This window comes from Porites lutea, chromosome 10, assembly GCF_958299795.1.
Source record: "Porites lutea chromosome 10, jaPorLute2.1, whole genome shotgun sequence".
NCBI classification, from domain to species: Eukaryota; Metazoa; Cnidaria; class Anthozoa; order Scleractinia; family Poritidae; genus Porites; species Porites lutea.
The window spans coordinates 28,381,769-28,406,637 of NC_133210.1; the positions used below are offsets into that span (position 1 = coordinate 28,381,769).

At 40.4% G+C, this 24,869-nt stretch overlaps 2 protein-coding genes across 2 annotated transcripts; one reads left to right on the forward strand and one right to left on the reverse strand.

Annotated features, from left to right (window-relative positions):
* Window positions 1–134: 134 nt before the first annotated feature.
* Window positions 135–24,836, forward strand: LOC140950953 (gamma-aminobutyric acid type B receptor subunit 2-like). Its single transcript, XM_073400166.1, has 19 exons — window positions 135–497; window positions 1,793–1,968; window positions 3,972–4,109; window positions 5,105–5,281; window positions 6,094–6,195; window positions 9,342–9,407; window positions 10,602–10,811; window positions 11,100–11,229; window positions 11,587–11,684; window positions 12,112–12,175; window positions 13,224–13,307; window positions 14,360–14,510; window positions 14,794–14,926; window positions 15,714–15,821; window positions 16,450–16,572; window positions 18,058–18,238; window positions 21,367–21,518; window positions 22,563–22,706; window positions 23,971–24,836. The coding sequence occupies exons 1-19, from the start codon at window positions 425–427 to the stop codon at window positions 24,205–24,207; spliced, it is 2,547 nt and encodes an 848-aa protein (XP_073256267.1). The 5' UTR covers window positions 135–424; the 3' UTR covers window positions 24,208–24,836.
* Window positions 6,578–8,870, reverse strand: LOC140950952 (carbohydrate sulfotransferase 11-like). The gene is made up of 2 exons (XM_073400165.1): window positions 8,706–8,870; window positions 6,578–7,590 (listed from the first exon to the last, which is right to left on the reverse strand). The coding sequence occupies exons 1-2, from the start codon at window positions 8,836–8,838 to the stop codon at window positions 6,797–6,799; spliced, it is 927 nt and encodes a 308-aa protein (XP_073256266.1). The 5' UTR covers window positions 8,839–8,870; the 3' UTR covers window positions 6,578–6,796.
* Window positions 24,837–24,869: the final 33 nt, after the last annotated feature.

The following is a 24,869-nucleotide window of genomic DNA, read 5'->3' on the forward strand; positions in this document are numbered from 1 at the left end:
GCAGACTTACAAACCGAAAAAAGAAAAGAAACTTCGTATGGGACGTTCTAGAAGGTCATCTTTGGTCTCCAAAGCAAAAACTCTTGGTTTTGAAAGCTTGTTTTGGAATGTCGCTTATTTTTAATTGTAAATGAACATGTCATAGAGGCATTCAAAAGACCAACAGACCTTGTTTACAAAGCTAATGACAACAGAGTGCTAAAGGAATGTTTTCATAAGGGACAGATTAAAACTGACACATTATCTGCTCTGCAAGTTTCAGTAGCTTCGAGAGAAAAATGATAGCAGATAATTGCTTGCTTGTCTGCTAGAGAAAATACTGTCCTCTACTGAGAAACTGTATCTGAAAAGTGAGGGTCTCTCTTTGCCTTTAAGTTCTTAGAACAAGTCAAAGTGAAAACAAGAAGTCTAAGACGTTTCCGTAATGATGAGGTTTAAGACGTTCCAAATTGTTATAATCTACATCGTTTCGATTTGGAGCTGCACTCCACGTAGAGGTAAGTTGCCACAAATCGTAGAACGTAAAATCGCGAAATATGTTAGGACTGATTCTTTTCTTGGTGTCTTTAAATTGAGATGATATCGACGTTGGTCCTCCAAGTTAATTACATCCTTTGGCTCCTTATTTCTTAACATATCCAACTAACTTTTGCATGTGATTAATTGAGTAATTTACAAACGGCGGGATTTTTCTAACATGCATATTTTGTCTCTCACCCTACTGAATTTATTTCATATACAACATGCACCTTCGTCAAACAGCTTACAATTACAGCTAGATTAACTTTGTTTGCTTCGCCTCTGTAAATTTAGTTTCTTACTTATGACGTTATGGCTTAGAAAGTTATTTATAAGTCATTTTAATAAACTGTGGCACATGTTTCTCACAGACGGTATATAAGATACCCTAATTATCACATAAAACATGAAATTTCTTTATACAACTTACAATAGATTACAAACTACCACACACTGCAATCACACTGAGAAACAACATTTCTTAGAGAAAACTTTTGTCCAATAATGTGCTCACACCCTCTATTAGGCCGCTCAGATAACGTATATAACGTCAAAAGATCATAATATAGGACTGTTATGGCTCTTGATAACGTATATAAGGTATTCTTAGAGAATAGTTTCTCAGCATAAGAAGTGCTTCGAAATGCTACTAACTATAGAGACCCAGTAGCCTAAAGATGGTTCCCGGAGTTCTCATGTATTTAAGCATTCTTTCATTTTATATTTTGAAAGAAAATTAAGCATAGCCAAATCAGCTGCCAAATACGCTTAAAATTTTATAATCATTAGTAACATAAGTATTTTGTTGTTACCATTCTCTCTTGTTATCAGCCATTGGAGGCTTCTTTATTGCAGCCCAGGGCCGAGTTCTTGAAGCTGGGTTAAGATAACCCAGGGTTAGTGCGAGATTTTAATTCAGATTTGAAAGCTTAAAAAGCATTTCAGTTTTAATTCTTTTTGTCTGTAGACAAGATGATGATTGGAAGCTCTAAAAATAACAGAGAAAATTATCCGAGAAAATGCTTTAGAACACAAGAAAAAGAAACCCGGGTTAAATTTAACCCCGGGTTGAGCGCTAACCGGCCTTCGAACAACTGGGCCCAGCATTGGCCCAGCACTTTTGAGCACTGCGCATGACAAAACTGATCACAAAGAGTAATTCACTAATCCACTTCGTTTTCAACATAGTTGATTAATTGATTATAAACAAATAGATATATAAGAAAGAATTTATTAAATAAATGAACGAAATAACTATCGGTTATTTGCGCAGCGTTCGTTGGTGGTTTAAAAAATCTAACCATTGGTGCGTACGCTCCCCTGACGGGACCCTGCTGGGGAGGAGGATTTGCTGTGAAGATTGCGATGGAATTGGCCTTGAGTCAAGTGAACGAACGAACAGACATCCTACCAGAATATCGACTGCATATGGTATTGAACGACACCAAGGTATATACACTAACACAGGGATCCCACTTAACAAGTACCCCGCATTGGCTGGGTGAGACTGGGCCGGCATTGTCGCACTGCCCTGTTGGACTGTTTTAGGGGACAAATTTTGTCCCAGTTTCCTGTGCAACATGGTTACGGCCGAAGAAAATAAAAAAAGCCCTTTGACAGTCCCATGGTGCACTTCGACACACACCGACCCAGTCTCTAACTGGCCTAGTCACGACCACTTTTTTTCTGGCCCAAACGAAAGTTCAGTCAATTCGTTATTTGACGACCTCGTTAATACAATAACCAGAGTTCGATTCCTAGATGTGAACTCAAATCTTTGTTTGGACTTAATTCCTTTCCGTCAGGGGAAATAAGCCCCTGTTTCCTTGTAGCTTTATATGGCTTTATATATTGACCAGTAAAACGGAATCAAATCAAATCAAATCAACTTTATTGGTACATCCAATTAAAATGGGTTTTCACATACCAATTACAATAAAATCTAATATGAACAATAGAAATTCAATATAAACATTTGAAAGTGAAAAAACATTACCATACTATTTAAAAAATATAAAATATGCATAATTACACCTATTGAGTGTCAATGGCTTAAAAACTCGTCAAGGGCACGTCCTTTAATCGCATTCTTAAAAACATTAAATGACTCTATGTTTGCTAAACTTTCTGGAAGGTCATTCCAGAGCTGAACAGCCCTATATGAGAAAGATCGCTGACCTGTTGCTGACCTAAAAGATGGTACATGAAGTTTATCTTTATTCCTAGTATTTCTAGTATGCATCTGCCTTCTTGTCGAAAACTTATTACACAAGGATGGTGGGGCTAATCCCTTTATACATTTGAAAGCCATTAAAATGTCTCTAACCTCCAGTTGCTTAGCAACCGGCAACCAGTGGAGTTCCTTTAACATCGGCGTGATGTGCTCATACTTTCTTGTGCCAGTCACAATCCGTGCCGCAAAATTCTGAACTTTTTGAAGCCTAGCAATGTTCTTTTTTGTTGTACTAGACCACATGGAGGAACAATAGAAAATCTTGCTGAACACTAATGAATTTATGATGGTTATGAGCGTAGACCTATCAAACAAATGTTTCACACGATTGATTTGGCACAGGCTACCTGTACACTTAGATACAACATCGGTCACATGTTCGTCAAAACTAAGGCGCGAGTCCACGATGACCCCCAAATCTTTTGCAGAACGAGACGGTAGAATCTCCTTACCGAGTAGCGTAACTCCAAAACCCTCCGGCACACGAGCTAACATCTGCGGGGTTCCAAGAAGCAATAACTTAGTCTTATCTGGATTTATCAGCAAGCTGTGTGTGCAACACCAGGCGGCAATCCGTTGCAAATCTTCGGATAAATGTTCCACAGCCATCGCTGTCTCCTGGACAGGAAACGAGAGATAGAGCTGGGAATCATCCACGTAAATCCACGGAATGAGCACTTATGGAGAGATGCGAGTAAAATTAGTGCACCGTAGGCCTCAGCTCAGCTGTGTTGCTCAGATGATGGCTATTTCAAGTCACCGACGTAAAATATGGACGGCTTAACTTTTACATTAAGTGATTTGACTCCAGATGTTTCAGCTAGGGTGGGTGGAGAGATTCTTCTAAACCTATTAGGCGTTTTCAATTCAAAGATCTCAAGCTAAGCCAACTTAAAAAGACCATTCTTTCAAAGAATAACGAGTGCCGGAAAAAACTGACCTCAAGGCTAATGCCCGGGGATTTTTGGCATTGTTTGATACATATCATTTTCCACGCCCATTACTCACCAAGTACTTGTTGTACTTTTAGAGAATGTTCCAAAGGCACACGCCAGTTGATAATTTAAAGAAAGAGTCGTTGTGGGAATAACGACAAATTGGGGGACAATAAACACAACCACATATCTGAGTTTTTGTAAGTAAGTTGAGCCCATGAACTAGGACTCCATTTCGTTTGATCGCTCTAAATCAATGTATTTCCATTTTCTTTGTTACATAGTGTGATCCTGGAGTTGGAATGCACATTTTATACGATCATATTTACAACGTACCAACAAAATTAATGCTTTTAGGAGCGGCATTTTCACCAGTCTCCCAGCCGATAGCTGACACGTCGAAGTACTGGAACCTCCTGCAGGTAAGTGTCGTAGCTAAGGCTTAGCCCTCTATTGATACCATCGAATCATAGTCGAAATAAAAAAATAAAAAAAGTCTCAGAAAAATTATTGATCGTATTTTAAGTCTGCCGTTTTAATCCAACAATACGGTAGTTTCAATTGGACAGTGAATTGCTACGAGTAAAGCTTATACAGAAAATGTGTTTAGAACCCTGGGGGTACGCAACGAAAAAACAAAACACAACAACAACAAAAAATACCCCTTTCGTATACCTTCTACTGAAAAAAGGTACCCCCTTTACATTCCTAGTTTAGAAGACTGCATCTTTTTTAACGGCTGTAGATGCACCGTCTTTTTAATATAAGTAAATCACTAATAAATCAGAAAGTATTCTTGTCTGTTTCACATCCATAAAAGGCGTCTGTTATTCTGTTAGTCCTTTTTGATCCTTTCAGAGACTGAACTGACAGATTTCATGTAATATATCAAACATGAGATGCAGTGTTTCATCACCAGATGAAACACCGAGAAGAGAGTTGAAAATACGACGCGCAGCGGAGTATTTTTGACGAACTTCGAGGTGTTTCATCTGGTGATGAAACACTGTGTCGAATGTTTGATATTTCTTCTCAAACAAAATCATTTTTGAAGGAGAAATTAAGGATGCAAATACTAAGCAGTGTTTCATCCGATTTCCAAACACTCATTAAACATTACTTTCCTTTGTATTTTCTTAATGAATTATTAATGAGTTTGAGAATACCCTTTCATATACTCCAACTAATGAAATCCCTATTCTTTCATATACCAGAAGCGTGAAAAAGGTACCCCTCTCGGGCGGAGCCTCAAATTATAACGGGAGAGTGTTCTCCCCCCCGGGGGGGTTAGATACAACACTTTCCTTGGGTGCCCAGCTCTCCAACTCATAGATTTTTCGTTACTTAAGAATGGATTGGTTTCTTGTCTTTTTTCATGGTGGTCAATCTTCTATCATTCTTTTATTCACTGATGTAGGTGTCCTATGCGTCAACATCCCCAGTTTTAAAAGACAGAGAATTGTATCCTCGCTTTTTCCGCACCATTTCGTCGGACTTAACGTTTAACCCTGCAAGAGCAGCTTTGTTGAGAAAATACGGATGGAAAAGAGTCGCCACACTGCATCAGAACGAACCATCAGGAATATTCTCGCAGGTCAGTATGGATGTGTATCTTTATCCTCCAACTAAACCATTATGCACGTTCGTCCAACATCCTCAGGGGCGGATCTAGGGGGAGGGTGCAGGGGGTGCGCACCCCCCCCCCCCCCTGAGGTGACCTGCGGTTTTCTAATACAACTGGTATTCTGCAAAAAAAAGAAAAACTATGTGGTTTATTGGTGTTGAAGTAGAGCAAGAGACGAGTGCACCCCCTCCTAAAAAAAATCCTAGATCCGCCCCTGATCCTGTTCGAAAAGCATGATGATGAACATAATCAGATTAGCCGCCGCCTTCAACATTGCATTGAAATGGCTTTCGATGTTTGATCTACTATCAAATATCTTCATCAAAACGTTTGCACACAAAAAAATGTTTGATCTTTTAGCCACGTTGTGCATGGTACATGTAAATACAATGTTGGCTTCACCATCCACAGCGGTAGAAACAACTTTAACCAACTCTGAAGGATACAATCTAACTCCGCGTTTTACCACCCAGTTGATATAATCAACCATTTTTTTCTGGCTCGAAAGAAAGTCTGGTTTTTTGCCTTAATCAAAAACCGATCAGGCTACAGACAGATTCGTTAGAAACCCACTTCCACTGTATTCGGAGTACTGACTCGTGTTGTCGGACGGCCAATGAGCGTTTAGATAAAGCGTTTCCACTCGAGTTCAGTATTGCACGAAAGTTCCTCCTTCATTCCTCTCTTCTGCTCTCGTTCCAACTTTCTTGATGGACTCGCGCGGAAGCTAACTCTTGCTATGCAGGCTAAGATAAATTAAATCGAGTCTCTCTTTTATTAAGGCCACTAAACAGCTTCACAAGCTTCTTCAAGACGTGGGTATCGAGATCGTGGTAGGAGAAAGTTTCACAGAAAATCCAGCCAATCAACTGGCAAACATCAAGGTAAAAATATTACTGCTATCATTTTAATTTGTTAATTGCGTAAGTACTAATAATTAAACTGCACGAACGTCTTCAGGGGCAAATGTGATGGGTTTGACTACAGCACAGGTTATCTTGACGGACATCAAAGGCATTGTGGCCTTTGACGTGAACAATGCCAGACTGTAGGTGGCAAATTTTATTACCTTTGCTAAGTTATTCCGCCCTTTTCAAGGCAACATTGTCACACCTTCCATATAAGTCCAGGAAGGCATAGTATAATAGCGCTACTTGTAGCTAATAGCGCTATTTGTAAATAAGGAATTTCCTGTTCATGAGTGAAGTTCTTGTTTGCAAGGGGAAGGACTTTTACTTTCAACTAATTTGGCGGAATCAATTTGCAATTTCATTGTACTGGTTTCGGTTTTTTACTTCTAATCATATAAACGGTTTGAATGTGACGAGAGCTCCGCTTTTACTCCAGACTAAATCTAATTCTATTATTTTCATCTGAATTCTTTACGGACGAATAAACTTTGGGCACTCCCAAAAAACCACTGAGGAGGACATGTATTTTCTAGGACTGTATAGCATACATTTAACATAGTCCGTTTCATTTCTGTCAATCGACATTCAGAAGTTGTTTAATAGGGCCAAGGTATTCGTAGCCAAACATTTCAAAGTCACTGCGGTACAGTTCTCCAATTCGTTTGATAACATCAACCGAGACATTGGAATAGTAATTCACGACCTGAGCTGTGCTGGTTGATTTGTGAATCGGTGGGAACTTCGCACTCTCCTTGATGCCAGCCATTTTTAGCAGAAGGGGTGCATCTTCCTTCAACGTTTCATAGTGGCCAATAAAATCGTAGTCGATAACACACGGATGACAGATCTTCTCGTATTGTCGCCAATGTTGGTTTCGCGTTTTGTTGTCGGAAAAGTACTGAATGAATTCTGGGAAGCTAACGAAGTTTTTTCCGTCAGGATCATAGCTTTCAGGTCGAAATTCTTTCACTATTTCTTTGCGGATATCTTTGGTGTAACCAGGGATCTGTAAAAACTTGTTTTTGTAGGCCGAAACCATGCGGTGTAACGGTTCACGAACAAACATGAATTTGAAATAAGTTTTTAGTCGTGTCTTCCGTTCTTCTTCAGTGTAATTAGTCAAGCGTTTCCACATGACCCAGCGGTTGATACGTGGATTATTTCCCCGAGGCCGAGCCAATACACTTTTCCACGTGGTCGTTCCAACCTTTGAGATCACGCAGTAGATAAATTTTTGTTCGTCGTCCACAGCAAGCATGTGAAGGTCTTCAGGTGTTGGGCTCTTGTCATAGGTGTGAGTGTTACAGTATTCTTTCAGACGTTGTTTCCTGGATATTTGTCTCTCCCCTGGGCTGTAATTTGTTTCTCCTATGTTAAAAAAATGATGTGTTACTTACTTATACATGCAATGCAAGGAGTGCAGCTCAATCTTCGGAAGACAAGTTTAATAGATGAACTCATTGTTATCATGCCGCTTTCGCGCTACGCTCTTTCTTTTCTATGAGAATATATTTTATAAGAATATTGAGGGTGAAATTCGTGAAATTTTAAGAATATTCTAAGAATATACCCGAGGCTGAGAGTTTGAAAAGGACTCAATTTTGTATGTTGAAAATCCGTAAATACAGTACAATTATATGTTGTGACTTAGCCGTATGATTATTCCTTTCCCTAAACGGCGCTGGAGACAAATGCCATAAGCTATAATTTATAATTAAGAATAATTTAAGGATATTTTCAACCTAAAATCGACAGAAGAAGGAATATTCAGCCTGGGGCGGAAAAGCAACATTCTTATATATATATATATATATAAAAATTGTGTAGCACCTGTGTGGCAGACGTAATTTCACCGCGGTTAGCACACTTAATCAGAATTTTGGTTTATCATGTGGCGCAGGCTATCTTCGCGCACGACATTTGCAATCGAAGAAAATCAGGGTTTCTAATGTAAAACTATAATGAATTGACGTATTCTACGTGCTTTTCACGGGTTATGTGTACTGGGCAGTTTATCTATGATAGCTATCGAGGAAAATCAGGGTTTCGAATGTACAACTATAATGAATTGACGTATTCTACGTGATATTCACGGGTTATGTGTATTGGGTAGTGTATCTATGATAGGTAGATTGGTTTCCAAAAATATTGGAGAATTCTAGTGAAGACTGCCTATTTTATCGGCCATTTCTAGCTCAGTGTAGTTTACGCTGGATTGTCACCAGCAAACAAGAGAGTATTCTAAGGCCTAGAACGTCTGAAGATCGTCTCCGGGACAAACGTCGATCTTCACATTCGACGAATTAAACTAATAAATTAAAAATATGTATGATGATGCATATATACCTAGCTTCGCCAGGGAGAAAATTTCTTTATGGCTGGTTAAAATTGGTTTTTGGTTTGATTCAGTTGAAAATTAGAGTTAGAGTTTGGTTCGTGTCATGAAAAGTTCGACGTTTGGCCTCATTCTAAGTCACTCTTACCCTCATTGTCGGTGGTAGTTTCGTTTGGCTGCAAATTTCTTGGCCCGTGGTAGATCAACATGAAGAGTATACACAGAAAAAACAGGACAATCAACATAAACTGCCTCCTTGATGGCATAGTTTGTAACATCATTTTGTTACGGTGGTCTTTAATTTTTGAAAAACACTCCAATAACGGGTAGGCGTGATAACCTTAATAAAATGATTGCACTTTCATGCTTCATGGAAAAGTGGCAGTTGCCATAGAAAGAAACAAAGGTTCTTTTGAATTGTCTGTTAATTCTTCCTGACTTTTTTCATTTTTTTAATTTGTTTTGTGTAAAGTAATTAAATCAGTATTTTAAAATACACATCCGAAATTTATTGTCTCGTTCAGGAATGAAAATCAATCAGAACCGACTCAACCCAAGACTCAAAAACAAATTGCAAATCACTGCAATGTTCCACCAGGAGGAGGAAAACCTAACTAATAAAAATTACAATTAACAAATGATAGGCATTTTGTTAGTCTTCCACGTAGCCATTCTTTGTCCAGTCAAGTGCAACGATAAGCACGTCACAACTAAACTCTTTTGAATATCTGTCGAAATCTGAGTCGCAATAAATGCTTCAAAATGTTGTTTTGTTATCTTGCAGAAGAAAGACGCCAGAATCATCATCGGTAGCTTTTACGTGGTTCAAGCAAAACACGTTTTTTGTGAGGTACGATTTGTCTTCAAGAATGATTATAGAGGGTTTTTACATGACGTCACAGCGCTCATATTGTATTGGTGGTTTGCTCGTGACGTCACAGCGGCCATATTAGTGTCCCAAAGCAGTTTTGTGGGAGTTGAAAATTTTTCATATGTAAACGTTTTCTTTTGTTCACATTTAAAATTTGCGTATCCGCTGACCACGCTCTATTACAAGTTAAATTGATAACCTTTTAAGAGGGTGTCAGGGTGGTAACTTTGACAATTGACGGTTAAATCAGGGGCACCCAACGAGAACATAGCTCAAAACCACTTAAACATAGCATTGTTAAACGTATTTTAGTATTTAAACGGTAAATATAGGCATATTTTTATCCCCTAAAAATTTTTGATCTGTTCGGATTTCCTAGCTACCTTTTCGAAAATTTTAGCCAGAAAAAAGGCTTCCGAAAATTGTAGGTGACCTTTTTAGGGTAAAAATCCGTTAAAAATGGGCAGTTATACCATTTTTTAGATGTTCGAAAATCCTAGGAGAGGCAGACAAGCAAGAAATTTTGCAAAAAATGTTCCGAAAATTCTAGATCTGAAATCCTCTTCCGAACAGATATTTTCCGAAAATTGTCGTTGGGTGCCCCTGTTAAATTTTAGAGCTTTTGACAGTTGACAGTTATAAAGTGGAAAATTAGTCCAAGAGTTTCAGTAAATGTTTCCTTCTGAATAAATTGAAATTAACTGTTGTGTTTTGGAGGTTGTCTTGGCCTTTATACACTGATAGAATTTAGAACATTTTTAGATATAAGCAAGTTCTAAGGTCTTGCACTGTCTAGAAAGAGTGTTCTTGAGAATATAGGAACTGATTTTTCTAGTTTGGAGATTCTTCAGGAGCCAGAGGTCCGTGAAGATCAGCTGAAATAGAGAGATTTCAAATACCTTGAAACTTTTTGACGACGGTAAAAGGTAACCTTTTTTGACGGTTGATGGTTACATTTTAGGCCCTTTGACGACTGACGGTTAACCCTAACACCCTCCTTTAATATAAAAACATTCCGATCAGGGCCTTTAATGTTGTTATTGGCAAGCGATCGCGTTTATATGGTCTGCAGTACCAAAGGCTTTCATGAACTTACTGCTCCTTCGAGCAAGACTTTTTTTCTATCAAATTATAATTTACTACTGTATCTATACGCATATATATTCTCTCTAGGCATACAAACAGCGCATGTACGGCAAGCGATATGTATGGATTATTATAGGCTGGTACGAGGATAAGTGGTGGGAGACCAAGCTAAATGAAGATCACGTCACTTGCACTACACGTGAGATGGGTGTAGCGGTGGAAGGATATTTGGCTACAGATCACATGAAACTCAACGAGGACGATGCCACTTCAAAGCACAAAACAGTATCTGGATGGGTGAGAAATCTTGTTCTGTTAGACTAGTTAACGAACAGTGATTTTAAGAAATTCAAAAGCCTCACGTTTTATTCCTGATATCACCAATTATCTTTTTACACGAGCATTTTGTGAAACATGAGGGGGGCAATGAAGGGAACCTTGGGTGGTAGTGTGCCGCCAAGACACTCAAACTCTGACCTCGATTAAGATAAGAGACTTCAGTTTTGAGTCCGAAATATAACACGCGTTTAACTTCATGGCTTACCTAATACCTGCATATTTTTGTACATTGTTTACTCTTTCTAGACAGCCCAGGAGTACGCTATCAAGTTCAAGAATCTGACCGGAACCAATGCTCGGCACGAGGCCTCTTTCGCATATGACGCAGCCTGGGCCATAGCCTTGGTGCTGAATGCTTCTGCACAGCGGCTCGCAGGTAGATTTCGAAACAAGGTGGTATACTGATTGGTCGAGAGCTTTGGTCGGTAAGAGTGCACTGTGACCGTCTTTCGCGCGGGCGATTTTCAGCACAAATGGACGTCAAAAACTGTCAATGCTTTTGTACAAAAACAAATAGACAACTTTCAATGGTCTTTACTCTTATGTTCAAAACATTGCCAGTAAAGAACATTTTGGGGTCATTTCTATAGTCGATTGTGCGACTACTGTAGTAGTTGGCTTTGGGCCAATCAGCAGCTCGTAAAAAAAATGTGGGAGAATGTGAGAGAGAAAATGTGGGCTTATTCTATTTCTAACCTAGTTTCTAATCAACGTTCACTGGTTTCAATTCAAGAGAGAGGGAAAGCCTTGGAGAATTTCACTTACGCAGACGAAGAAATGGCGGATTTATTTGAAGAAATATTCCACAACACCAGCTTCCTGGGAGTCACGGTAATTTTATGATTGAAGAGTCTAGAGGATAGCTAGGAGGCTGGTGATTAGAATCGCAAATCGATAGGATATTATCTGCTGCGTAGTTTGTAGTTTTGCCATTTAAAGAGCCCTCGTAGGATGCAAAATCAAAGTCAGAATGATAGATCTCAATTTTACAATTTCCCCAGGAAAAGGGGCTTAACTTTCTGTAATAACAATTCTTATTTTTTCCTCCACAAATAGTTTATATAGTAATGAGGTTAATAGTTAAATGAACATTGTCAAAGGATTCACTGAAGATTGTCCCCCTCTAGAGGCAGTTTTGTTAATTATCCCGCTCCAAAACGTGACTTAACTGCTATGGTCGCGGTGGTTTATAAGTTGTAGGTTTTGGTAATTTGTCTTTGTGACACAACATCAATTCATCTGTTTTTGTTAATTCTAGGGCCCGGTTTCCTTTACAAAGTATGGCGAGCGAGTTGGATACATTCAATTTGAGCAACTGCAAGGTAAGACATTTTGGGATAAGAAACTGTTGGACTCAAGCCCATCATTCAGACATATTAACAGATTCACTCTATCTATCACCGAGTGGAAGCAGTTGGTCCTTGAGTTCTAAAGTAGAAGCCGGATTCATCAAGGTGTTCATCAAGGTGTACGACGTAGAAATCTCGAGATTTTTTATGGGGGGGGGGGGGGTGGGGGGGCAAAATTTCAACCTTCCTCGCCCATTCTACGTTTCTAGTGAACGGCATGATAAGGGAATTTGAATAATATAAAGATTTAAGCTGGTTTGCTTTTCCCAATAAAAATGCAACTTACATTTTTGGGGTTTTGGACCCTCCCTTACAGCGTCTCCCTTCCCCGCCCTGTGAGTCTGCAGGGACGGACAGACGGTCCTAGGCTGACGTCATGACAAAATTTTATCTCGCATCCATGGGTTTCCTAATTCTCTAGCAGTGGAAGGTCTGCTGTGAATGTGTTTAAGTATAAATTTAAGTATAAAGAGGCTGTTATTTTCAGGTTTCATTCATGAATTACAAGATAAATGTTTTATACCGTCATCGTGTCATAAATCCATGGTAGTCTTTTCAGTTTCAATTGTTACTATTGTTTCTATTGTAGAAACAAATTACCAAATGAACAGTACAGAGTATATCTATGATTTTAAGACTTCATCAAGAGGATATGGATTTTGGGATACCCCTCCAACAACCCCACTGGATCTGCAATTAATTCCTAAGCTGAAATATCGCTCCATGCATGCAAAGAAATTCAAGGACAACCTAGATTCTGGATTCCACGCCATGGATTCCGAATTTTAGGAACTGGATTTCGAATTCTTTGTCAGTTGAACTTGGATTCTGGATTCCACCTTAGTGGGATTCCAGACTCTCGAATTTTATTCCAGATTCCAGATTCCACAAGCAAAAAATTCCCTGATTCCCTGGGGCAAGAAATATGTCTAAAGAAGACCGTTTCTCAACAGAATCCTTTGTTATAAAATATTTAAGATTCGCGCAATTCGTAAACGGCTTATCCGGCCTTCTTTGTCAGGTGGTGAAAGTAAGCGAGTTGGTGTGTACGATGTTACAACCGATTCTATCATGATGAACAGGAAAGAGCCAATCAAATGGCAAGGTTGGTTTTGTGTGACACGTGTTGACCAATTAAATGGGAAGCTTATTATCATTATTATTATTCACGTATCTGATTGCACATTAGTGAATAATTTGTTAGGTACCCTAATTTCAAGGGGCCATTTGCATGATGACGTCATTTTACTACTCTGACCAGGATCCTTCAGGGTTTTGCTTTCTTGTGCAATTTAGGGCTGTTGTTATTTAAACCTCACTCAGAGCTACCAAATTTAAATATGAAAAGAAACACTAAAAGAATTCTGGTCGTAGTAGTAAAATGACGCCATCGTGCAAATGGCTTATTAACTATATGGTCCTATCTCTTCGTAGTCAGACAGGATCGGATGAACCCCTGTAACCCTAACCTTTTGATATATGTTCTTATCCCGAGTTTGTAGCCGGCGCCTGCTTTAACAGGGACCTTACGATCCGACAACGGCGACGTCCATGAAAACGTGGCTGAAAATAGACTTCGCATTCTTTCACTTTTTTCGCGATTATTCCAAGGGGCCCAGTTGCTTAAAAGAAGGAAAGTTAGGTAGGAGTTGAAGAGAAGTCCGAATTCTGACATAGATGGTAGAATTTTCGGTGTTTGTTAAGACGCGTTTATTTTTTAGACATATTTAGGAGTCTTTTCTTGTCATGGAAATGGAACCTTCGTTCCGTATATGTAAAAATTCGAAATGTTACAAAAGAAAATTAAATTACAGTAAAAGGTCAAAAATACTCTGTATTTGGTCTGTGCGGTTTGCTGACTGGTTTGGGGAAATTTTTACCAAGCGCGAAAATCGGTGTAAAAATGAACCGGTGTGGAAAAGCCCTTGACACCTACATATCTAAGTTTCTCCGGATTGTTTGCCACGGAAACTGAAGCCGAAATGCGTCGCGTAATTGTTTCTGCGATCGTTCTGGGGTCGCGCCGGTCAGCTATTGGCCAATTTTTCCCCTCTGTCCATGGTAACAACCCCAGAAGTCTTTGCTTTCCTTCTCGCCTCTAAAGTGGTGAATGGTGTCCTGGAATAAACTTATTTTAATTATTGTTCTTTTTGCCAGGAGCTGGCCCTCCAAGCGATCGAACTGTTCGAGAGACGGAGCTCAAGTCCATTGCTACAGGATTGTTTGCTTTTATGGCCTTCGTAGCTGTGCTAGGAATGCTATTGGGAGTTTTCTTTCTCCTAATAAACTTTTTATATCGTGAGAGAAGGTGAGGTAGTAATCTCGAACCCAGACTGTACTCTGTCTTACTCTGAAACTAGTGAGCCATAAGAAATCTCATTTTAAATAATGTATTCTGTAACACAGAAATGATGTTAGTAGATCCAATATAGGATATTTCTACCCTTTGATGTAATAGGTCTGCTCAAAGACTTTTGGTGGGAGATTGTTCATGGTTAGATGTCACGTGACCTGGAAGTAACGAATGATGCCAGGTTTGGTGGGAAACACTTTTCAAGTGTGTTATTAAACGAGTACTTTATGTTTTGCAGAATAATTAAGATGTCGAGTCCACGTCTTAACAACGTGATCGTGGCGGGTTGCATTTTGACGTATTTCTCCGTGATCCTGTTCGGGCTGGACGGTGGACTGGTACCTACCAAGCGATACGGTCAAGTGTGCATTGTAAGCAAGTTAGTGCGGATAGGAATTAACTGCCGTAAAATTTTATTAAGCCATAACATATCAAAAATCCATTGAAGACCTCGGAAGAATTCGAAGCTAATTTACTGTGGTTGGTGTCAAGCACTGCAAAAAGCACAGGCTTACCATTCTCTGCTTGTGTTTTATGTTATGCGCTATTATAACCGCTTTGGTTGTGAACAAAGCTCCTCTTTTTGTAGCCCACGATCATCCCCTCGCTAATTCTCCCCGTAGTGAAAAAAGGAGACAAAAACTGGACGCCAGTTACTCTTGCAAACGTGGCCATTATGACTTAAAAAAAAAAGTTCAGAAACGCGCGCAAACATCAATTTCAAACTTTGTCGTTAAAATTCGCAGAAATAATCAAGCCATCGAACTTCAATTTAAAAAACCGTTTTAGAAAGCTAATAGTACTTCATTTCAAAGTTTTCACTCACTGGTCAGCTTGTCTTTTAAATCTGAAGTGAATACTCTTGTAAGGTTTTCTTTCATCAGCATGGATTTTTTACCGAATTACCCCTTCTTTCGCCCCATGTAAGGGAATACGGATTCCGGAATAAGAAGAATTTGAATCCGGAATCCTGGGCTTTGGAATCCAGAATACAGCTCAAGAATTCCAGAATTCCACTATTAAATTGGAATCCGGAATCCATGTTCTACTGAAAAAATATCAGGAATCCAGCACCTGGAATCTGCAATCCACGGCGTGGAATCCAGAATCCAAGTCTGTCTTGGATTCACTTACATGAGAGAGTTTTTTCTTTTGAAGGCTCGAGCCTGGATCATGTCCATTGGTTTTACTCTGGCTTTTGGTGCAATGTTCGCTAAGACATGGCGCGTACACGCCATTTTTAAAAGCATTACCCCGAAAAAGAAGGTGAGTTCTTAACAGCGAGCGAGTAGCTTTTCAAGGCGGCCACAAGATGCTATAGATTTTCTTGGTAGCCAACCTTTTACAGATACCAAAAGGGCAGTCAGCTAATTGCGGTTTCGGCATTACAAAGGTGTCTGTATCATAGATTTTGGGGTTATAGGAAGTTTAGTAGACTGCAAAACAGCCCGTATTTTTGCTCAGGCGGTCAAAGGAAAGTTCTGGAGCGAGGGATAAAATTCTCTTTTGTAAAAACGGATTGTGAGATTGGGGAGCGACGCGAAAAACATTTTTTTTCTCTTGATTTCGATTCAGTTAACCCATGAACCAACATTTCAAAAGCTCGGCAAGCACCTGAGTCACTGATAGCCAACAAGGACAAAGCAACGGTGCCTGGCCGCTATTGCAATTGGCGATGGCGATGTAATTGATGCGATTCAGTTACGTAACAGAAAGATTGTTAGGTATTCCCAAGGGAAAAAATCTATAAGTAGAAGACCGCTGATTGGTTTTTTCAGGACTGCGATGATGAGACTATTGCTAGTAACCAACATTTCCCTTGTTTCATTTTTCTCTTTCCACTCCCTCCTTTCTACCAATTACATCTTATGGACATTATCTGATATTTTTCTAGGTAATCCGCGACGAGCATTTGTTCCTGATAGTGGCAGCATTTGTGTTGCTGGACATTTTTCTTCTCTCCTTGTGGACAGGAATCGAACCAATGCATACTGGATATCAGCAATTAGAAAATAAGGTAATAACAACCAGGATTGATTGGGGATAGTCTATTGGGCGTGTAGTCTCCTACGAAGCCGTGTTAGTCTCGGCACACAACGCTACTGCGTTGCGTGACAAGACAAAAAGGGTTGCTTTGCCGGGAGACAAGCTAGCGCTGTAAGGTATTAGGGAACTTAAGAACCACGACGAAGTTCACGACGACGACGTCTGTTGACTGAGAAAGGAATGGAACGAGAACGTCAGTTTCGGCGGGAAAAAGGAAACTTAAGATGCAGTCGACCGGTAGGTCGACGACGACGACACTGAATGTAAACAAACATGTAGACTGTGATGTTCGTTCGCAACAAAGTTTTTTCGCAAAGGCGTCTTTTAAGACGATGCAAGATCTTATTTTATAAGCCGTACGTCTACTTTCATTGACGATGAAGAAATTTTCGTGTTGTCTGACCTTTTCGAATGGAAAAATCTCTGCTTTCTGTACGAAGGTTATTCAACTTTCAACCTGAATGACATGATCATGACCGAGTCCGAGTGTCTGTCAGAGTTTAGATTTGGAAAAAGAGACATTCCGATGCTATGGCTGTTTTCCATATGAAGTTCATTTCCTCTATATTAAAGATATATGATTTGCCTGACCTAAATACGTACAATAAATTTGTCACTTACGAGTTCGCTCGCTCGGCCTGCACAGCTCGGTGTTGTCTTCGAAGTAAACACAATTCATCAGTCAAATTTTCAATCAACATCGCTTGTTAGGAGAAAAAAAGAAAGGATACCCGGATTTACGAGGTGAAAAAATACAAAGCCCTTGAAAAATCGCTTAAAAACAGGGAGTTATACCTGCCGAAGCTTGTGGATTGCAGGACGGCGTGAGTCTACTGCGTTTGGCGTCGTCGACGACACCACGACGACGAAATTTGTTAACCGCGCTTGCGCAGTGCACGGTATCTCACTTCCGGTCGTCGTCGACAAAGTCGTCGTCGTGGTTCTTAAGTTCCCTATTGTCTAGTCCCCTAGGCCGAGTCGTTTCGGATCACGTGGTCGGTCGTTCGTTTCGAACACGTCACAGAAATGGATTGACCCAGAAGGCCTTGCGAGACGCTGTTCAATGACTAGCCAAGTATACACAGCATATTTTAAAAAAAGGAGTTGAACTTCTTTTAATGGTTTTGGAAACTGGAAGGGTCCTTGTTCGTATAACCCTGCCTTAACTCAAAAGGACACAAAAACAAATGACCCCTCATAAATTTTTACACTTAAGCAAACAGTGTTGATCTGTTTTTGATACGGTGCACCCTTATGGGATTTTTTCCTCGGGACGAGGCTATTTTCCAGGACTTTAAGCCCAGGGGACGAAGCTGCTCCACTACATGTCATTATTGGGTACATAGTAACAGTAGAAATTGCATTGTTTGGTTTCCTTTATTTGCTGTAATTTTCAATCGATCGAAACACTCCTAATTCTAATTAGCTTTTTGGGTGATTGACTGTGTTTCTGCAGATGCGCTTTGAAGACGATAAAGAAATCATTCCAGTGTTGGAACACTGCGAATCTAAGAGGCTTTCCTATTGGCTGGGAGCGGTGTACGCGTTTAAAGGGCTTTTACTTGTTTTTGGTGTGTTCCTCGCGTGGGAAACACGTGGAGTAACTATACCTGCCCTCAACGACTCTCGTTATATAGGTGCGTAGATCTTCATAAATCCCACGGATTTTTCATGTTTAAGTAAAACAAGAAGAGAAATGTTAAATGTACAATTTTTTTCTCAGAATGTTAAGAAAAAACATGAGAATTATTTTTTCTTTCAAACCTTTTCCATGCTTAATTCGGTAAATGTGACAAATTTTGTATCGAGAAAGGCCAATTTTGAAACAACTTGGTCGTTTCATACTGAATTAAGCAAATTTGACGAAATTATATCGAAAAAGGGTAACTTGAAACAAACTGGCTGCTCCGGCCGGTCTATTTCTTTAAATCATAATACTTGAGTTTTGATGTTAAATTGTTCAAATGATGTCAATTCTTTTGTTTCAGCCACCAACCACATCTTCTTTTGAAGCTTAACTCCTTCATCAATAAATGTTTACTTGAATGTTCACCCCCCAAAATTATGCTAGTTTAAACACAACAATGAAATGAAGGAAAACAAGGCCTTTGTGGGGGTTTTTGGCTAATGCAAACATTTCCGATATGGCTGGAGATTCATTGACAAAGCAATATTAATATTGAGTGTTTAAGTGATTTGTAAATACTAACTTGAAGAGTCCAGAAAGCTTTTTAATTTGCTTGCTTTCAATAGCAGCAAAACTTGAAATTGTGAAACGTCAGGTGGGCAGTATTTTTAAAGTTCACTTCTCCTCCTCGCTTCCTTCCCAGTCGGGAGCACAATGACGCGTTCGAGTTCTTTCGATTCAGCCCGAGAGTTTCGCAGTTACCTGTATCACGATGAAACAGAGGGAAGGGAAAACGTCACGGAAGACTTGTACAGAAACCAAATAGCTGTCACTATTTTAAATTCGATCGCAGTGGTGCCAACCGTTTTCTTAAATGCCCTAGTCATATTTGCAGTGTCAACAAGGCGTCCACTCCAATCAAATGCCAATATTCTTCTAGCATGTTTGGCGGTAACAGATCTATTATGTGGGATGATTCTGCAGCCGATAGAAATGGTTTTAAATTTAGCGGAAATCCTCGGCGTGGGTCCTTTTTGGTCTTTGGAGAAGATATTTATAACAACACTAACGGGCGTTGTTCTTGCTTCCATTGATCACCTTGTGATGATCAGCGTAGAGCGTTATATTGCGATTAAGTATTCTTTGAGGTATTGGGACATTGTTACAAGAAAATGGCTGAAAACCGGAGTTTTGCTGGCTTGGGCCTTTGCTGTGCTTGTCATGACTCAAGAAACCATCATAGCTGTAGCTGACACCAGAACTGAGTTTTTCTGTTCCTATTTGCGTGCACTAAATGTAGTGTATTTAATCATAGGCATCTTTTACCTCGCTGTTGTAAGTTACGCAAATGTATACATGTGTTTAGAAACAAAACGTCATAAAAAACGCATCCAAAACGAGCAAGTAACTTACGAAGAAGCAAGAAAAGCGAAAAAAGATCGTCACTCAACCACCACAGTTGCAATGGTTTTAGCTGCATTGGTCTTCACCACCTGTCCCTCCCAAATGTTTCTGTGGAAAGCTATTTCAGACAGCGCTATGGAGCCGAATGCAAGGACAATTCTGTGGAAATGGACTATAACATCATTGCTGTTGAGATCTCTCCTTAATCCTATTATCTACTGTTGGCGAGTTCGGAAGATGCGCCGAGCTTTCCTTGAAGTTTTACACTTACAAACTTGAACGGGGGCAGATCCAGGATTTTTCTTCGGAGGGGGTGCACCATTTAAGAATGACGTAATTGACTGGTGACGTAAACAAATTTTAATACAGAGTACCAGTTGTATTAGAAAGCCGCAGGTCACCTCAGGGGGGAGGGGGTGCGTACCCCCTGCACCCTCCCCCTAGATCCGTCCCTGTTGAATGCACTCTAAGGCTAGATATCGTCGCGGCGCACCTCCGCTCCCTCACAGTAACCACGCCGAAATTACCGTTCTTATGCGTCAACAAAAGACCTGTCGGATATGGTAAAAAGTGTTGTAACAGTGTTAGTATAGGTAATAGCATGATTTGTAGTGATATTTGGCATAAATACCACGAGTGATATTTCAAAATTGTTATACGTAATTTCACGAGCCCTTAGGCGAGAGAAATTTGAGACAATTTTGAAATTTCACGAGTGGTATTTATGCGAAATATCACGTACAAAATATGCTATTATTTGCTTATACTACTAGGTATTTCAAATTAAGCTGAAGTATCACTGCTCTAAGCCAATCAAAGTGCAGAAATTTCTCATGTAGTAGTATAAACGTGGTAATAGGCGAGTTGAGATCAGCAAAATAAATTTGTCTTTGTGCCCAGTCTTTTCCTGTTTCGTTGCTTTACAGCTGAAGCATGGGCGTCGAGTTCGAAAATGATCGTTTGTCTTAAAGGAATGTGTTGTTTTTACATTTAATATAATTGGAGCCTCTTTATTGGATACTGTGGAGGTCTTTTTCGTCGCGCGTTTTTCATCAAATGGTCGGTTTTTTCAACAAAATCGTCGCATATCAAGAATTGTTTTGCGTGCTTGCGCTACTAGAAAGCTTGAACTTTTACGTCGACGACGACGGAACCGAGAAAATCTAAAATACAATAGGTTTAATAAGCAAAACAAAAACTCTGAAAGTGCAGCACACTTTTTGGTTCATTTCTTTGCCGCCATCGCACTGATGTTGTCAAACGTCAACGTATCGTGTCTATGGCAATGCGACCGTCGCGTCCGAGCTCTCCGAGTTCAAAGAGTCTCATGATTGCACTGCATTTCATTGTACGTCATTTCTAAATTTTGCATTTGGTATATCACCACGAATTGAAAGGAGTGAAGGGCCCGAAAAGAACAGAGTTGAGATGGAACGAGATGGACGAAGACGAACGAGAAGGACAAAATTTTAGTTAAGAAGTTAAATGCTTATGACCAGCACAAAGAAAACCTTTACCGCGTTGTATCCGTGATCGGTCGAAGTGTACATCAACCTGAACTTCTGCGTCCCCCCCTTTTTTGTGCTATTTTCTATTATTTTTAAAGCATTCTCCGTAAAATACAAATTATCTACATAGCTGGCAATGGTCCCGGACACCACTTTATGAATTTTCTGCATCCGCCCAGAGCGGTTCTTCTTAATTACCCCTTCTCATTTCTTGTTTTTGTTTCAGTCATGTCTGTTTATAATGTGGTTATACTCTCCATCTTGGGCGTGGCAATCACGTCTATCATTAGAGATCACCAAGACGCAACGTTTGCCATAACAGCCGTCTTCACCATCTTCTGCACTACACTGACACTATGCTTTGTATTTTTGCCCAAGGTAAGCAAAGGTGAACTTCGGTGGTCTGATAGACATTTTTTCGGCTTAGTTGCCTTTGGGGTTGTAGGTGCACAAACCATGGTTCACAATATTCTGATTTTTACAGCAAGATTCCCAAAAGTGTGACCGCTTTTAATTTATTCACATTCTTTCGTGCAGATTTAATCCAATCAGAAGCCAGCTGGAAGCTGTCCTCGACTTCTGATTGGTTAATGCCTTCATGAAAGAATGTGAATTAATTAAAGGAGGTCACACTTTTTGGCTCCTTGCTGTAATAGAGCGTTTTCACATGACGTCCCGTCCGATCCGCCATATTGGTGTCCCAAAAATCCTGTAGGAGTTAAACTTTCTCCTTTTCCTGGTCGAATCGGAATTCGAAAATGTTGGTTTTTGAGGAGAGGGGAAAACCGGAACACCGGGAGAAAAAACCTCTCGGAGCAAGGAAAAAAAACCAACAACAATCTCAACCCACAAATGGCGTCGACACCGGGATTTGGGCCACATTTGTGGGAGGAAAGTGCTCTGCCACCCTTACTCAGTGTGGCTCCTTTCCCTATGTGAAAACGTTCTATTTGTGTAGCTGCTGGCCGCATGAGTAAAAACGCTTTGTGCGACTAACGTTCAACGTGAATGCTACAAGGTTTTGAAAGTCAAACACAATTTTCATGGGGAGGAAGAAAAACAAAAGAAAAAACGTCTATTTGTCATGAAGCACAAACTCTTCACAATCAATGTCGATATACTTTCAACATCACAATTTTTACGGCTAACGACCTAAACTGAAACTTAAGTTCTACATCGCAGAACGTTTTGGGGTCCTTTTAGGCATCGGTTTGGAAAATTATGTAAATTTGTTTTCTTACTCAACCTTACTGTCAGCATTACTACAAAAATGTCAAAATCAGTTCAGTTGTTAATTTAGAATTGCGGCTACCTCTTAGGGGTACGAGTCTCCACCCCCCCCCCCCCGCACAAGGCATTTCTCCTGTCTATTTAACTGAATTCAAGATTGATTTTTCATATTATTATTTATACATTTTGAAGGTTACAAAACTGTGGTCCCCTGACGGTGGAACCGAAGCCAGCACGACTCGTCGAAGCAATAATCCAGAATCACTTTCCAGCACGGACAAAAACGCTGCTAATATGATGACGGAAAACTCACAACTAAAAAAACAGTTAGCACAGGTAACGTAATTGTAGCCCGCGGAACATGCGTTATTTTTTTCGCGTTTTTCGCGCCAGCTGAGGCCGATGCGAGTTTGCGCGTGTTTTGCGCTCCACGCACTCCTCACGCTTGCGTTTTGACGCCCGAAAAACGCAAAAATTAACTCAGTAGGAAGTTTCATTTTTAAGATCCATACATGTTCACCTTTACACCCTTTAACCGCTCTATCTTGTCGAAGTATATGTGGCACGCCAATCCCTTTCTAGAAAGCGTTATGTATAGAATTTCAAGGTTTGTTTCGAGAAACGAGAACTGCAGACTTCAGTTACGTCCGCACTGGATAAGACCTTAGACACATTATCGACTCAACTTATGGATTAAAAACGCCACATACAAACGATGGGTATAGCGCATGGGTTCTTCCACGAAATTAAATTGGACTTCTGGACCACGTCGCCCTGAAATCGCGCTTACGCTAAGCCATCTTGCAGGGCACCAACACGACGTATGAAAAAGGAGTTAAACCTGCTCAGAGCTCAATCCCTCGGGTAGCAGCAGGTGAAGACTAGAGTGCTATAGCCTCGTTCTTGTCTTTAATAAGCAACAAGGCGAAGCCGACGGTGGAACCTCTAAGGGGCTGTTCACACATGGAGCCCGAGCACTAATGCCTTAGTACTAGAACGAAAAGGTGTGTGTTCACACCTCGGGTACCCGACAAGTAACTGTGGATTTATGTGCGTCATTTCCCTTTTTGTCGGACACCATTTTGAGACTCCAGCGTAGCAGGGAGGTATGGATATGTAAAGCAGTGGATTACCTCGGATCTAAGGCTATGTGCACAATTGGTAATCCCACTCGCTGGGCTCTAATCAATTAATTAAGGTTTCTGGGAAACTGCCCACCTACCCCTCCCCTAAGCCAATATTTTGCCCTAAGTAAGAAGTAAGGGTTAATGTTAGCTTAGGGAAGGGGTAGGTGGGCAGTTTTCCAGAAACTTAAATTGATCCAACATATACCCTATTGTGAACGCACCCAAAGTTATAAGAAGCTCTTTTGATCAATAGTTTTCCTACACTCAAACTGCCACAAAAGAAGTTCTCATCTAAAGATTCGTATAGTATACGAGTCTAGGGGCTGTAATGACAGCAGGTCGACCAATTTGGCGACCGCAAGACTAATTGTCTGCTTTTGTGTGGGTGGCCTGTGCAATAAATGCGAAATAAATCGTAGTTTGCGGGAAATTTTCTCTGTCACGCATTTTCATTATCTTAATTTGTTATTTAGAGGGAACAGCATTTGATGGAACTAAAAAGGCTCTTGGAGACGCTCCCCCCGGAATCAAGAAAAGCAGACAAAAGCAATTCTCAGGAGAGCTGTGCTCAGCAGTTTAAGAAGAGAAAGTCGTTAGTGCAATTCAGACAGCCGGAGCCATCTTACGCCAATAAAAGTTTTGAACCAGAGGAGGAAGCTACCAGCAAAAGCAAGCAGAGGACGGAGGGGTCAAGCTCCTCAGGCGTATAAGGAATTGAAAGTCGGTGTTTCATATGTCAGGAAATTCTAGACGATCGGGGATTTCACTGCTTCCCCGGCGACCACTCCATCCCCCCCGACTTATCGCATGAAGTTCAACTTTTTGAAATCTAGGGGTACGTCGCGGGGTAAAATTTTGCTGAGGGATTCTCATTGCAACAGAATCGATAGTCGAACCAGCCGGGGGCACTCACAAAAAATCTCTGTGTTGCTGCATGGAGGGGGAGATAACGGAAAAAAAGAACATGCCCCGCCCAACCCTGCTGCAACATGTCCTAGAACCATATTGCCTTAAGTGAGAAGTTAGTGTTATGGGTGGGGTAGGAGGGTACTTGCCCAGAATCTTATCAGGGAAGGGGTAAGCGAGCAGGTTAGATCAGCTCACCTACCCTCCCCTAAGCCAACATTTTGTCCCAAGTGAGAAGTTAGTGTTAACGCTGGGTTGAGGGAGGGATGGGTAGTATACTGATCCAAAAACCTCCCGCCGAGGGTAAGGAGAAGGGTGGCTCAACCGAGATTTTAAAGGTTTTCAGACATTTCGAGTCCCATTGTGGCCTCAAAGTGAGAACAGTACCTTATGTGGCATAGCTCAGGACGAGAGAGTCTCTTTCAGTCTACTACTAGTCAACGTTTCACAGAAAAGTCAAGAGAAT

Bases quoted from the DNA above. Each gene is read 5' to 3' on its own strand.
- LOC140950953 (XM_073400166.1), top strand. From the start codon at position 425: ATGATGAGGTTTAAGACGTTCCAAATTGTTATAATCTACATCGTTTCG. The intron at 9,408-10,601 runs GTACGATTTGTC...TATTCTCTCTAG, and splicing joins CAAAACACGTTTTTTGTGAG to GCATACAAACAGCGCATGTA. The intron at 11,685-12,111 runs GTAATTTTATGA...TGTTAATTCTAG, and splicing joins CCAGCTTCCTGGGAGTCACG to GGCCCGGTTTCCTTTACAAA.
- LOC140950952 (XM_073400165.1), bottom strand. From the start codon at position 8,838: ATGATGTTACAAACTATGCCATCAAGGAGGCAGTTTATGTTGATTGTC. The intron at 7,591-8,705 runs GTAAGAGTGACT...TTTTTAACATAG, and splicing joins AACTACCACCGACAATGAGG to GAGAAACAAATTACAGCCCA.